The 14,924-nt window shown below is 46.8% G+C and overlaps 1 protein-coding gene across 1 annotated transcript in view; it reads left to right on the forward strand.

The window, feature by feature from the left end:
• EPHB1 (EPH receptor B1) overlaps positions 1-14,924 on the forward strand; it is a 467,658-nt gene that overhangs the window by 150,828 nt on the left and 301,906 nt on the right. Inside the window, exon 3 of the mRNA XM_003822498.5 lies at positions 5,903-6,584. Within this exon, the coding sequence (XP_003822546.3) occupies positions 5,903-6,584 (682 nt within the window). The remainder of the gene's footprint in view (positions 1-5,902; positions 6,585-14,924) is intronic.

Consider the following 14,924-nt stretch of genomic DNA (forward strand, 5'->3'; position numbering starts at 1 on the left):
CTACAATTTTTAAAATGATTTACCTTCTTCATATTGATTTCAGTTTTGGCCCACACTTGAAGTATTGGGAGAAGCTACTGAATTGATTTCTAAAAGATTTCACCAGTTTATACTTCCATCAATAGGCTTGGGCAGTGCTCTTTTTCCCACTTTCTTACCAAGACTTGACATTTTATCTTTTTAATTTTCTGCAAATCTGATAAGCAAATCATGGTGTTTTGCTGTTGTTTTAATGGGAGGAGATAATTACAGGAAGGAATACAAGAAGCAATATGTCAAATGCCTAGAAGTGGAGGCTAAGAAGCAGCCATTGAATGGAAGATCTTTAGGAAACTGACTTTTGGGCAGGCAGTGAGAACACATTGCCAGAACTAGAACCAGCACAGGCTTTGGGTAAAAGAAATTTGGCCCTGAATAGGAAATTGGGCATCTACAGTGTAGTGCATGCAAGACTGGTAAAATTCCCCCTTTTTTAAGAAAAGAGAGAGGGAAGAGGTGAGGAATCATCATTCCTAAGGATCTGGGAAGCCCAAAGCCTTGTTGGCGAGGCAGGACTGATACCTGAAAGAGTGTTCAGGGGACACATGGCCCCTTGAGTCTGTGGCTCAGTGAAGGTCTAGGGATTCTCCCCTAAAGCATCGTTCCAGTTTTTGCTGGTCTGTTCCAACCTACCATCTCTTGCCTGGGCACCCACAATGAACTCCAGTTGTCCTGCCCATACACTCAGGCTGCTCTCAAAACCTGTCTCTGTAGTGCGTCAGAGAGAGCTTTTAAAAGCTCGGCTCTGATCGCCTGTGTTTTTTTCTCCCTAACTCACCAGCGACTTCTAGTTACACTCAGGATGAAATTCAAAATTCTCGACTGGATTCGTCTTCCTCTCAGTCCTGTTCCTGCCACCCCCAGCTTCTTATGGCTGTCTGTCACACAGCCTTCATTCCTCAATGGCACCAGGCCACTTTTCCTATCATGAGGCCTTTGTACCTGCCTTTGTTTGGCCCAGAGGCTCTGCTCCTATTCTGCTCCCAGAAGGTGCATACTTCTCCTGGCTTACTTCTATCTACCTGTCCCCTCTCAGCTTGGAGGGTGATATTGTTTGGATGTTTGTCCCCTCCCAATCTCATATTAAAGCATGCTCTCCAGTGTTGGAGGTGGCACCTAGCAGGAGGTGTTTGGGTCATGGCAGGGGATCCCTCATGAATGGCTTGATGGTCTCCTTATGGTAATGAGTGAGTCTCACTCTATTAGTTCACACAGGAGCTGGTGGTTTAAAAGAACCTGGCATCTCTCTTGCTCCCTCTCTCACCATGTGACATGCCTGCTCCTCCTTCACCTTCCTCCATGATTGGAAACTTCCTGAGGCCTCACCAGAAGTAGATTGTGGTGCCATGCTTCTTGTACAGGCTGCAGAACTATAAGCCAGATAAACCTCTTTTCTTTATAAATTACCCAGCCTCAGGTATTCCTTTATAGCAACACAAAATGGACTCATACAGAGGGTCTTTCCTGACAATCTTCATATATCCGTTGCACCCCCTTGCTTGGCTCCCTGTAATTTTCCCTCACAGCAGTTAACACAAATGTAATTATTTAGTTATTTTAGTAACCATTTTCTAATTTCTGTTTCTCTCACTAGATTATAAGCTTCATATTGTTATATCCCCAGTGGCTAATGGCGCCTGGCACAAACCTAACATTCAGTAGACATTTTTTTTTCATTGATGAATGAATGAGGTATAAATATAAAGCAATGAGACTGATTCCAAATATTGTAAATGAATTATATGTTTGTCTCTGTCTGTTGGGAATGCCATTCTACCCTCATCTTGATTAACCAACATCTCCTCTTTCTTCGACCCCCCCAGTTCTAATTACCACTTGCTGTGGAAAGTATATGTGCCTCCTGAAGCCCACTCTGATCACTTATTTCTTCAACCCCTACAGAGCTTTCACTGACAGAAGAATGAAAGAGGGAAAGAAATTAATGGGAAGCTCTATGATGGCCTTTTCCCAGCAACAGGGAGTTATTTTCCTTTCTCTCAATTTGCTTCTACTCTTTCCCTTTGAATATGCAGCTGAATTTCCTTTCATTTGCTTTGATCACTCCCTTAGGAGCTGTCATGGAATCAATTAGATCTGTAGAATTTTACAACTCAGGGTCACCCATTATGATTTCTCATTTTACAGATGAGAAAACTGAGGCCCAGAGAGGTTAATGTTTGAAACAATTACTTCTGCTGGGTCTTATAATACCAATCAGTGTCATTTTCTAAGATAAATTTTCTCAATATCTCAGCTCCCATAGGAGAGTAGAAATCCTCATGCTGCTTATTTTATTTTATTTTTTTGAGACAGAGTCTTGCTCTGTCACCCAGGCCGGAGTACAGTGGTGCGAGCATGGCTTACTGCAGCCCCTCCTGGGCTCAAGCAATCCGCCCACTTCAGCCTCCTGAATAGCTGGTTCTACAGGCACAAGCCACCAATCTTGGTTAATTTATTATTTTTATTTTTGTAGAGATGGGGTCTCTCTGTGTCACCCATTCTGGTCTTGAGTCCTGGGCTCAAGCCATCCTCCCACCTCATCCTTCCAAAGTGCTAGAATTATAGGCATAAGCCATTGCACCTGGCCTCATTTTGCTTATTTAAATACCTCCTGGTGGTGACTGTCTCAGTGCTAAGGTGAAGCCCACATCAGAGCTCCTTTAGTCTTGGGTGGGTCAAGAACTCTGGCTGTGACCAGACCCCCACTCTAAATGGGGTCACATGCTTCACCTGTACATTGACAGAGGGGCCCCATGTGTGTACTGAGACCCAGCTGGAATAATGGGTCATGAGACCTGTTGTGTTTCAACAATAGCAGAACTGTAAAAAAAAAAAAAATTTCCTTTCCTCAAGTCTTGTAGGGTCAACTGAGAAAATGCTGTTTTATAACAGCCATGGAAAGGGAGGGAGGTCTAAAAATTTGATCTGAAACGTTGTCAGTGACTTCTCCATGGCTGAAAAAAAAATAGGCAAGCAGAACGTAACTTCAATAAACACATTTGATAGAACAAAACACAGTGTTCAAGAAGGCAGAAAAAGTGGTTCTTTTACATCTAGAGAATCAATGAGGAATTAAGCAAAGTCCAGGTGAGGCTCGACAGTGTGAATTTATACTCCATGCAGGCCACAGAGGTGAGACATCTCTTCCGTGTTGGCCACATGGTGGGGCCTGGGCACAGGGATGTCCATGTGCTGGGCACAAGGCATGCTGTGAAGGAGCTGTGTGGACTGTGGATTCGCCACTCCAGCGATGTGCTGCAGCCCCCTCAGGGCTCACTGACTCCTGGGGGAGGTAGGTGCCCCAGGGCCAGTGTGCACAGGTTCTTACCTGTTGCGTGGAGGATGGACTAATATGCTATGATATGCTATCTAATTAAGTGAGGGGATTTTCCAGAGCTGGAGTAACTCAGGCAAAGAAGAACAAAAAGCCATCCTAGGTAGAAAGCACAGCATAAGAACAGACCTGGAACTGGGAGACAGAGTTGTGAGTTTGGGGATGTTAGTCCTTGGCATTTCAGAAAGTAGAGTGGAGCAGGGAAAGATGCTGGTGGGTCATGAATGGTGTGGTTGGAGGTCAAGTGCTCCAACTTGAAAGGTGGAGTGCTGGGTGATATTTGGCCTGGAGCTGAGACTATCCAGGATAGTGAATCATGATGGCCTGTGTGTCCCGGAACTGCTGCAAGGATACTGGCAGGAGCTGATCTGTTGGTGAGGGACTGGCAGGACTTCAAGTTGGTGAGGGAACTGGCACTCTAGGAGTCCTGGGAGTCTGGGGTCCAGGAGGACCCTGGATTGACTGCAGTTTAGATGCCTTGGTGGCAGAGGCCCAGACAGAAGGAGTGACCATGAGTGATGTCACTTTACAGACCTGGGCATGCAGGGCCAGCTCTCAATGTGCCCATTTCCCCACCTCTCCACACTATGCCTGTTTTTTGATTTCCTTCACTCAGGTTTAGAGGACAGCCTTGCTTCTATCCACTTGCCTCCACAGGGGGCTTTACTCCTTGCAAGGAGCAATTGCAGTATATTTTCCATGCACACATAATTGGCTTTTAGCTCTGTTAATGAAGAATTCTAGTCTATATATTTAAAGTCCACCACTGTAAATAATTAGCATAATATTCAAAGATACTGGTATGATTTGGTTACCTTGATCACCACTCCTAAATAGTCAAGGATCTTAATTCATTTTCACTTTAGGAAGTTTAATTTCTTTTCTCTATTTTTTTTTATTCTAGGCAAACAGAATATAAGTTTAAATTTATTCCTGGAAATATCCTCCGTTCTTGAGACCAGGATCTGGAGAGCTCCCAGCTGTGGGCAGCTTCTTCCTTAACTCCTTTTCTCCAAGCACAAGGAAGAAAGAATGACCCAGCAACTCTTCTTTGACCCCTGCCCTAGAGAGCTCAGTTAAGGGAACCATGCCTATAAAGACCCCTCCTGACTCCCCTCCAACCCTCATTGCCTGTTATTGAAATAATCTTCTAGAAGTTCTTAGGTGATTTTCTTTGACCATTCAAAGTATTTCTTACTAGCTTCTCTCATAATCTCTTTTAGCCATATAAGCATGGGTGAGTTGCATGATGTCTTTTCATCTGTAAATTGGGGATAATAATACCTAGTTCTGAAAGTTGCTGGGAATAGTGAAAGACATCACTTAATACATGTGTTGTTCTTCTCTTTTATTCCAATCTACAGGACTGCTATAAATGGGAGCTCACTTTTCTAATGTGAATCATGATTGTCTTTCCCTTAAGAAAGTTTCATTATTCACTAAAGTAACACCCTCCAGCATTTTCCTCCATCATAGCCTTGCTTGAAATTTGCACACAATAGAGCTTCATTTGCTTCATTAGGGGTTCTTCTTAGCAGCCTCCACTTTTACCAGTTTTATAGTCTAGGTCTTTGCATTAGTCCACTCTTGCATTGCTATAAAGAAACAACTGAGCTGAGTAATTTATAAAGAAAAGAGGTTTAACTTGTTCATAGTTCTGCAGGCTGAACATGAAGCATAGTACCAGCGTCTACTTCTGCTGAGGGCCTCAGGAAGCTTCCACTCATGGCAGGCCAGGGGAGCCAGCATGTCACATGGTGAGAGATGGAGCAAGAGAGAGAGAAGGGGGAGCTCCCAGATTCTTTTAAACAGTCAAATCTCACTCATCACCAAAGGGATGGTGCTAAACCGTTCATGAAGGATCTGCCCCCATAATCAAATCACCTCCCACCAGGCCCCACCTCCAACATTGGGAATCACATTTCAACATGAGATTTGGAAAGGAAAAACATCCAAACCATATCAGTCTTTCAAAGAGATTGATGTTATTGAAAAAAAGTTTATGAGAATCTAATTTGGTTGAGAAACCCTGAAAAGCTTTAAATTCATGTGCTTTTCAGAGACATAAAGGAATTTCACCACAATAAAGAAATTAGGTTCAAAGATGGGGATTTCCAAGGTGTGGATATCAAGTAATTGGACCCCCAATCCACAGATTGGCTTTTAGAGCAGGTACTGTGGAAGTGAGGAAGAAAGTCCCTGCCATCACATGGGCTGAAAGCTGCATGTTGTCCCCATGGATGTAATAAGCTAGTCACAGAATAAGCATTATGGGTTAGGCAAGGGACAGCTTTCTTGAATGAAGTGTGTTATATTTTGGGATGGGCTGCAAAAAAATCTGAAGTTTTCTTATAAGATCTTTAAAATCAAGTTGCGCTTAGATGTGTTCATTTCTCAAGTCAATCTGCTGGACTGGTGAGCTCTTAAGGCCCCTTAGCCCCAGGATTCTCCTTTGCTATGCCTATTTTTGTATTCTCACTCTCTATTTTGTGTTTTTGCATGTGTGTGCCTGTGGCCTGCTATGTACAGTGGGAAGAAGTCAGTGGCTACGATGAAAACCTGAACACCATCCGCACCTACCAGGTGTGCAATGTCTTCGAGCCCAACCAGAACAATTGGCTGCTCACCACCTTCATCAACCGGCGGGGGGCCCATCGCATCTACACAGAGATGCGCTTCACTGTGAGAGACTGCAGCAGCCTCCCTAATGTCCCAGGATCCTGCAAGGAGACCTTCAACTTGTATTACTATGAGACTGATTCTGTCATTGCCACCAAGAAGTCAGCCTTCTGGTCTGAGGCCCCCTACCTCAAAGTAGACACCATTGCTGCAGATGAGAGCTTCTCCCAGGTGGACTTTGGGGGAAGGCTGATGAAGGTAAACACAGAAGTCAGGAGCTTTGGGCCTCTTACTCGGAATGGTTTTTACCTCGCTTTTCAGGATTATGGAGCCTGTATGTCTCTTCTTTCTGTCCGTGTCTTCTTCAAAAAGTGTCCCAGCATTGTGCAAAATTTTGCAGTGTTTCCAGAGACTATGACAGGGGCAGAGAGCACATCTCTGGTGATTGCTCGGGGCACATGCATCCCCAACGCAGAGGAAGTGGACGTGCCCATCAAACTCTACTGCAACGGGGATGGGGAATGGATGGTGCCTATTGGGCGATGCACCTGCAAGCCTGGCTATGAGCCTGAGAACAGCGTGGCATGCAAGGGTAAGCTTTGGAGGCTCTGCTTCCTGCCCATATATGGCAGGGCCAGATCTGCAAGGTTTCCCCACCAATAATTCTGGGTCATACAGTAACAGAAAATAGTCTAATGGCTTATTATAAAGCTCTGAGGACTCCCATTCCTAGTGCTAGGCCTGATGATTTTCCAATCATGTCCAACCAGATTGTCCATATTTACTATTCATGGTGAGAGAAAGAGATGGGGAGAGTTTCAAACAGTGGAAAATAACTTAATAACCAGTCTATAATATTTAGTGTTGAAGTGTTGAATTTATCTCTCTCTCTTCACACACACACACACACACACACACACACACACACACACACACACACCCCTTTATCCTGCATCCAGCCCTAAGCTCTGGGTCTGGAGACTTTGGAATTTGGGTTGCCATGGACAATTCACTGAAGGGTAATTGAGAAGGGACTGAATTTGGAAAATATTTTAGTTCATTTCAGTCCAGCTCCCACAGCACTCAACTTGGTACTGAACCCGTGTAGCTCATTAACTCAAAGCCCTCTGGCTTGGCTGTCTTTCTCTAGGGGCTGATTGCCAGGCCCTGGAAGGAGATGAAACTATTGGAATGGGAGTGGGACTGTATCATGTATTGTATTAACTTTTGCTTCTAAATGACACAGAGTAGTGCAAACTTTGCAGTTTGAAAATGTCAGGATACTGTGTGCTCATATTAGCCATCACTAGCACTAGCCCTAGAAAGCCCATATTCAACGTGTGGCAATAAATGTGCTGAACTGGCTGCAGGCTCAGTCTGCTCTGGGAGTGAATAGAAGGATCTGGAGGCCCCTCAGCTTATGCATTGTCTAAGTGCATGGAAGCTGAACGTGGGGGAATCCAGGGTTGGGGAAGAGAAGACTGCTTTCCCTTATTAAATTTTGCTTGGAGCCTTCAAAGGTCCTGATTCTTTTACAAGGAAGCCTTCCTATATGGACCTCAGAAATGACCACCTTAACCTTAATGTACCCCTAGGGTTACCCTTAGTCCTTTGGGTCTTGGGGGCTGTATCATCAACTTATTCTCCATTGTGAGCCTCCTGCCAGCTTCCCTCTCTGATGTCACCCCCACCCTGCCTGAGCACCAGACCAGCCTATGCCAGTTTACTTCCCCACTTACCTTGCTCCCCAGACACCTGCAGCTGAAGTGCCAAGCAAGCTTGTTAGTGCCATCAGCTCTGCAATCCTTTGGACTCAGCTAATTGCCTGGGCCAGAGCACTCACTCAGCCTTCCTGAGGCCTGCTGAGAACAGGGAGCTGCGCCTTTGTGTCTTTATTGGATTTCTTGGTCCTGGTACCCATGACGGATTGTGTGGAAACAGAGGAGAGAGAGTGCCAGATCTTAGATCCACTGATGAATCAACGTCAACAGTTTTAAAACCATCCCAGCCTGGTCCCACAGTCCTCCTCTTTGTCCCATTGGTTGGGATGGGTCACTATCTTTGCCATTTGGCAGGGTCTAAGTGGGGACCAAGGCACCAGGCTGAGTTCTTAAAGGCACAGGTGCAGCAGCTTCCCGGCATGCTTGCAGCAGCGCATGGTGGGTGATTTCTTTGGTTTTCAGAGGGCTGCCACACCACACTTGCTGGCTGGGGCACTCTCATTTTTCTCATTATATCCTGAGCAGAATGGCAGGAACCAGAGCAAGCATTGATTGGTTCTGATTTAATTGGGTCTCTGGGAACAGGCTTTCATTTCTTTGGGCTAATTGGAACTTTTCTTTTTTAGAGGGTTCTGCTGTCCGTGTAGCTTGTCAGTTACCTCCTGTGGCTGTCCTGAGAGGGCCTGTGAGGACAAATATGTAAATCCAAATTGTTTCTTTCCATTTCTCCTTCCCAATCTCAATCCCCTCCTGAGTTTTGTTGGACATTTCTAATCTCGAGCTATTGTGAACATGGCTTGACTTTACAAACTACTTATTGCAAACTCATTGGAGGGTAAAGGAAATGGGGAACCCATGGCACCATCACTTTGCCACTTCAGAGGCATGGGAAGCCACATTTTGGTAATATTTCTGAGAGTGGAGAGTGGCATCTTGGGTCTTGTGGCCCAGCATCCTGGCTGAGCTCTGTGCCCTGAAAGGGAAGAGAAGGGCCCCTTGCCCTTGTCTCAAGAACTTTCAGCTGAATCCCCTGAAATCTTTGCCCTTAACTCTGCAGGTAACTGGACTCTGATGGCTGGCAAGGGGACCTTTGAGCAAAAGTGGTGATCTTGGGAAGACTTTGCACTCTTTGGTGGGGGGTGGGAAGTGCATTTGGAAGTACTTGTTACTGGTCTCCATGGTGTGTCTTCAGGGAAAGGCTTTCCACTCATTTTTGGTGCTCATGGAGTGCTGCCAGATGGACATGGTGGCCATTCACAATGGTTTTGGTGTAGCCCACTTAGCACAATCATCATGAGGGCAGAAGCAGGGAGAATGGTGGATAACAGAGAATTGCAGGTGAGACACAGTGAGCCTTCAACAACTAACTCTCTCCCAACACAGCCCTGAGAATTGATGTCCTCTGAGCCTGGCTGGGTCAAATGCTGATGGCTCTATGATTCATACAGTTGTGCTGATTTGATACATCTTTTCTGCATATGTGAAACTGGGACTTTGTAGGGTGGCAGAAAGAATAATCTCTCCGCTTCTGGTTCCATGCTATTTTTCCTGCATGGAAACAGAACAGACTTTCATTATGGCCAGGGAACTGTATTTTCTTGGCTTTCACTTTGCTTCTGCGAAACCGTCTCCTGTCAAAGTCATGGTGACCAGTCGCTTAGCTGTGCAGAGGCACCTGGAGACCAATTAGACAGCACAGCCAGCAAAGAGTGGTCCTGGCCTAGAGCTGTTTCTGTTGTGAAGAGCGTGGGTGGTGAGAAGAGAACAGGTGAGAGGGGAGTAGAGGAAGCTATGGGGAGAACTTGTGCATTAGGATGTGTGGCAAGCGGCTCATGCATTTTCTAGCGGGCTCCTTGGCCTAAGGCCTGTTCCCGACATCCTTTCTGTACACACAGGCTGGTCCCATCAGGCAGAGTCACATTGGCCTGCTGACCTCATCTCACTAGTGACTCTGACCTCATCATGCATTTGTCTTTATAAAATTGTTAATTACTAGGAAAATGCCCCATCTATCCCAATTTCAAGTTATGCTCATAGTGTAGAGGATTAATGAGAAATCATAGCTTTGTCTTCCCTTCTCCCCTCTTCCCTGCTGAGGTTGGTGGCTAAGTCTATTCTCTGTGTAGGTCCCATGCAGCCTGGCTCTTCCTGTGCCAGGGAGGCTGAGCTGGCTCTCAGCAGACTCTCTCTCTCTCTCTACTGTGTAGCCTAAAATATTGCTTTAGCTGAAGTTGGACTGCAGGGAGGAAGGGGAGGAGACTGGGGCTGTTAGAAGGAACCTGGCAAGGGCAGGCTCCTTATCTATGTGCTAGAAGCTCGAGGGCTGCAGTATCCCATAAGGGTGACCATGGAGGTGTCTCAGAAATAGGCAGAGAAGATATGACTGTCATATCTTCTGTGACAACCCCTGAGTGGCCAGATCTTAGCTGGAGCACTATGCATATGTGGATCTGTTCTTCCCCTGAGTGCTGCCTGAGGGCTTGGCTTTCCCTCCCAGGACATAGTCCTTGGAGTTTCCAGACGAAGCTGCTTCATTAGGCTGCCTCTTTAGCCACACTGGGGACTCAGAAAATGACAATGCTATGCATAATTCTCCCTGCCATCCTCTCTTGCCTCTGCCCCTGCCCCAGGATGACCTTAGCTTGCTATTACAGAGGGCACATGCCAACTTATGGTGCCTAGGCCTTCATTGTCTGGGGCTGTCATGCACAGGAGGTGCAGGTGGATGAAAGAGGAAGGGGGTATGCTTGGGTGCAAGAGACCTAACCTAAAGATAGGGGCTGGTTTTAGTATTGGCTCTGCTGCAAACTTGCTACGTGGTTTTAGGTAAGTCCCTTTCCATTGACAGTCATATCTTCTCTGCCTACTTCTCAAAGTGTGTGAAAATGGATATGAGAATATTTTCTAAGCCATACCATGCTACATATTGCTAGGTGTCATTGTCCTTAAGCTCTGAATCACCCTTATTAAGAAAATAAGATTCTGGAATGAAGATGGCATGGGACTCCCCCATCCAGAGACACAGGTCAGCAGGAATCCTGAATTCCCAGTCATCACCTTCCTGCATCTGCCCAGGCCCCGCTCCATGACCACCAAGCAGTGACAAGTGAAAACAGCAAAGAGGAATAAGCCACTGTTCCTCAACTGATCAAAGGGCAAGTTAACACATGTTTGAATGTTATGGCTCACATGGCCTGCCTTAAGCCAGGTGGTCTAGGCAGGTGGTCTTTGTGAAATGAAGGACCAAGTGGAGAGAGAAGACTCTGCTAGCCCAAGAGAGCCATGGTCTTCAGAACCAGCAATTTTTGACCCCAGGGAAGGCATGAGAGCCCTCAGAAAGGTTTTACAAAGTGACATCCCCAGTTGCCTCCTTCTGAGATGGTGATAAGTCTTGTATATGGCCCAAACATGGGGATTTTAAAAAATCCAAGAACCCCAGCTCTAAGCAGCAGACCAGGACCATCTATGTGACTGGTGTCCAGAAGAAAGGGACCCCAGGGTAGGTCACTGAAGATATTATAGGGTTACTGGGATTTGTAGACAGGATGAACCTGGGTGCCTGAGGGGATGAAGAAGGAGTCTGGGAGAGGGGACTGCAGGAGCAGGCTGGCAGCTGGGTAGACCAAGAACAAAGCCTACAGGCCACCAGGAGGAAGGTATCCGAGCATCACTACCCCTTGAATAAAGACTGGAGGCTGGGGAAAGCCATACAGGGCAGCCCTGAACAACCCAGAGTATCAACATGATGGCACAGCTGATAAAGCCCGAAAAGGGCTCTTGGCAGGGAAAAGAGGGGCAGAAGCTGAAGACTGACTGTCTGGGTGTTACAGAAACAAACATCCCTGCAGCTAGCCAGCACCAGCTGGGTCCCTAGGTACTGTCTTAAGAATGCCAGGGGTACCACTACTGGTCCCAGCAGCATGATCAAACCTGCAGGACTCCTATTTTCTGCTCAGGCCTACAAATTGGGGCTGGGAATGAGGATGCATGACTTTAACTGGGAATCTGTGTAGGTTTTCCAGAAGGCTCTCAGATCACCTATGACCATTCTAACTCTGGACATTGGCAGGGCCTTTACAACTCTAACAGAAGAACAGAACAGCTCTCGATGTGCCTGTCTTCCCATTTGGTGTCTCTCTGCAAGTTATGGCTGGTGATCCCACCAGCACTGCCTTAGGCTCTCCTCTTGTCAGACGCTTGCTGTCCTCTCCTTCCTGGCTGCTTCTTCATTCCTCCGCCCTCTCCAAGTGGGGACTTTTTTCTTTAGTAAAGAAAACCTACATGTAAATTCCTTCATGCCTGGAAACCCAAGGGACATTTTGAACCTTTCAACAGTTTCTGCACCTTTGTCAGCTTGAGCAGCTGAGATGAGCCACTTTATAAGCCTGGGGGAGTTGAGATGAAAAATTTGCAGGATTTGAAAGTGGAAAAAATACGTCTAATTTAGCTCTTCTTGGAAAAAGAGGTTTTCGGGGCCTGCTTCCGTCTCCCTTAGGGTTGCTTGTCCCAGCTCTGGGTTCCCCCTGCCTCCTCATCCTGAGCTACTGAAAGAGAAGGTGAGGAACACAAGGGACTGTGTGTGTGTGTGTGAGAGAGTGTGTGTGTGAGGCCTCAGTGCTGGAAGCCACATTCAAGGGCACCAAGGAGCCCTCTCTGCTCTCTCAGTTCCATCAGCTATTGGCTGGTGAGAGGGAAACCACAGCCCAGATAGCCTCCTCTCAAGCTCCAGGGAGACCGGCTGTGTTCAGGGCCAGGGGAGGCCAGGGTCATTAACACCGCAGCCCTGTAACATGAGCTTCATAATAGGATTTCCCAACAGGCTACTTCATTTAGAAACCTCTCGGGCCTCCTCTGCTCCCCATGGCGGCCCTACCCAGCGACCCCCAGAGAGGAATCAGATGTAATTGGCTGTCTGTAATTGACTGTGACACCGGCATGAGCAACAGCACAGGGAGCTGGAAGGATGCCCCTCTGCAGCATGGACTCCAGGATGCTGGGCTCTGGAGGCGGCAGACGATGGCAAGCGGGAGTTCTGGGTTCCAAACCCACTTGTGCTCTGCATAATGATCCTTTCTGCCTTTGAGACACAGGACTAGAAGCACCCAAATTCCACTAGTGTTGAGCAAATAATCCTGAGTCTTCCAGGCCAATGTTAGAGCTACTGATCATGATTTGGCAGCGTCCCATGCATGAGAGCTGCCCTAGGTGGATTTTGTTTGAACTTGGTCATCCATGACTTAATATATATGTATTATCAAAGATGATGACAGAGACATCATATGGTTATTACTGAGGTGGGGTGGGTAGTGGGAACATCACCACGTCAGGAGTCCAATAGGGGCCCTAATGCCATCGTTTTCTTCACCAACGTCTTCCCATGAAGACCTCTGGGGTCTGAAACTGCTGGAGTGAGTGGTATGGGGATGCTGAGAGACTGCCTCATTTATCCAGAGAGAGGTCTGCCAGGAGCATTTCTGGGCACCAGTCTAGAGAGCCATGGCTAGTTAATGTTAGCACTGGGATTAGAACTCAGGTCTAGGGAGGCCACTATCTGCCTCCACTTCTGAGACTGGCTTTTGCTAAAAATAACCATCCTTTAAAGCACACCATGTGTTTTCAGGAATATCGAACTTCTGTCAACTGTCTCTCACAAATGACCCTCTCTCTTGTGTTTTTATACCTTATTTCTTCTTGGGGTTCTGGTGGCTCTGTGGTTACATATTTCTGCACTGTCCCTCTGCACAGGACTCCATGTCCACTATCACCACCTCCTTTTTAATCCCTCTAGGGGCAGCTCCATCTCTCCAGAGAGCTCTGACATGTTAAGCTGCTTATGAACCAGCAGATAATACACAGCCCCTCAGAGGGCAATCTGAGGCTCACCAGGGAAGAAAAGGCTCTGAGGCTTTGTGCTTACAGGAAAGGGCAGAGGGAAGGAAGGGAGCTGTGGACTGGGGGATTGTGTTTCTCTTATTTGTATCAAGGACCCTGCATGGGCCTGTGAGGGCTGTATCCCAGCTCAGTCAGGGCTGTTGTCAGACTTATCCTTTGCTTTTGATCCCCATCTCTTGCTGTGGCTGGACAGTCCCTTTCTGCAGAATTTGAGCACAAACATCTGCACCTTTTTTTTTTTTTTTTTTTTTTGCATGGACGGAGACTCACCACTTTTCAGTTTGAAAGATGGAGATGAAAAATTATACTGAATCCAAGCCTGCCTGCAGTGGAGTCTTTTGGTTCTGGGCCCTTAGGAGCCCTGGGAGATCTGAGTTCTGTTTCCACTGCTTTGGGCCATTGATGAGTTGAATTGATAGGGCCTTAAGACCTGGGTCTCAGGTCTCCCTCAGTGCAGTAGGGTGAAGAAGACTGGAAAGAGTAACTTTAGGGCTGTTGCAAATGGAGAAGGAATGCACCTCAAACACTGGCAAACCACCCAGGAACAAGCCTTATTTTGCCAACAGGGCTTTGACAGGCATGTTGAGAGAGGTGCAACCTTGCCTTTCCCTATAGGCTGTAAATGTTCAGGCTAAACAAAGAGCTTGAGTGCTAGTTACCTGGCAAGGCAGTTGAGCCCCCATTTTTGTTTCAAGGGCCTGTTAATAATACTGAGCAGGCAAAGTCTGGGGAGATGTGGTTTAGTCCAGAAGAGTATGGCTGGGTATGTTTTGGGTCCCAGAAGCTATCCATAAGACAGAGAGTATCTCATCTTCCTGTGTACCCACCTAGCCTGTTGCAGGATGAGTCTGTGAAGCTGCAAGTGTGTTCGACTCATCCTCTTGTGTATGTATGACCAGGGAGGTCAGGAAGAAATGAGCTTAGCTACAATAGGCCCCTGAAGAGGCTGGTGAGAAGGAGGCGTTGTTGAGAGCCTCAGGAAGCCTCTTGAAATCACTGGGCATAAATTTGGGCCAGCAAGGCCAAACCCAGCCCTAATGAATCTTTTCATTGAGGATAGGACCTAGTTCATTAGAAAGGCTGCAGAAGGAAACAGGCATTTTGGTTTCTGGCTTTTCCCTGGCCTCTGTCTGGAGTAGCCTACTCAGCTTCAGGGTCTCTACATCAGCACACATTCCTGGTCAGAGCTGGAGTCACTGGGTCTTAGGGTATGGTCCTTGGGGGCCCACTCTGATCATTTCTTTGCAGGCCTCAGCAGTTCTGGCCTTCTCCTTCCTCATTCAAATTGGATTCCACTCTTTAGGTCATGCGGGTTGGAT

Source organism: Pan paniscus, chromosome 2 (genome assembly GCF_029289425.2).
Source record: "Pan paniscus chromosome 2, NHGRI_mPanPan1-v2.0_pri, whole genome shotgun sequence".
Classification (NCBI taxonomy): domain Eukaryota; kingdom Metazoa; phylum Chordata; class Mammalia; order Primates; family Hominidae; genus Pan; species Pan paniscus.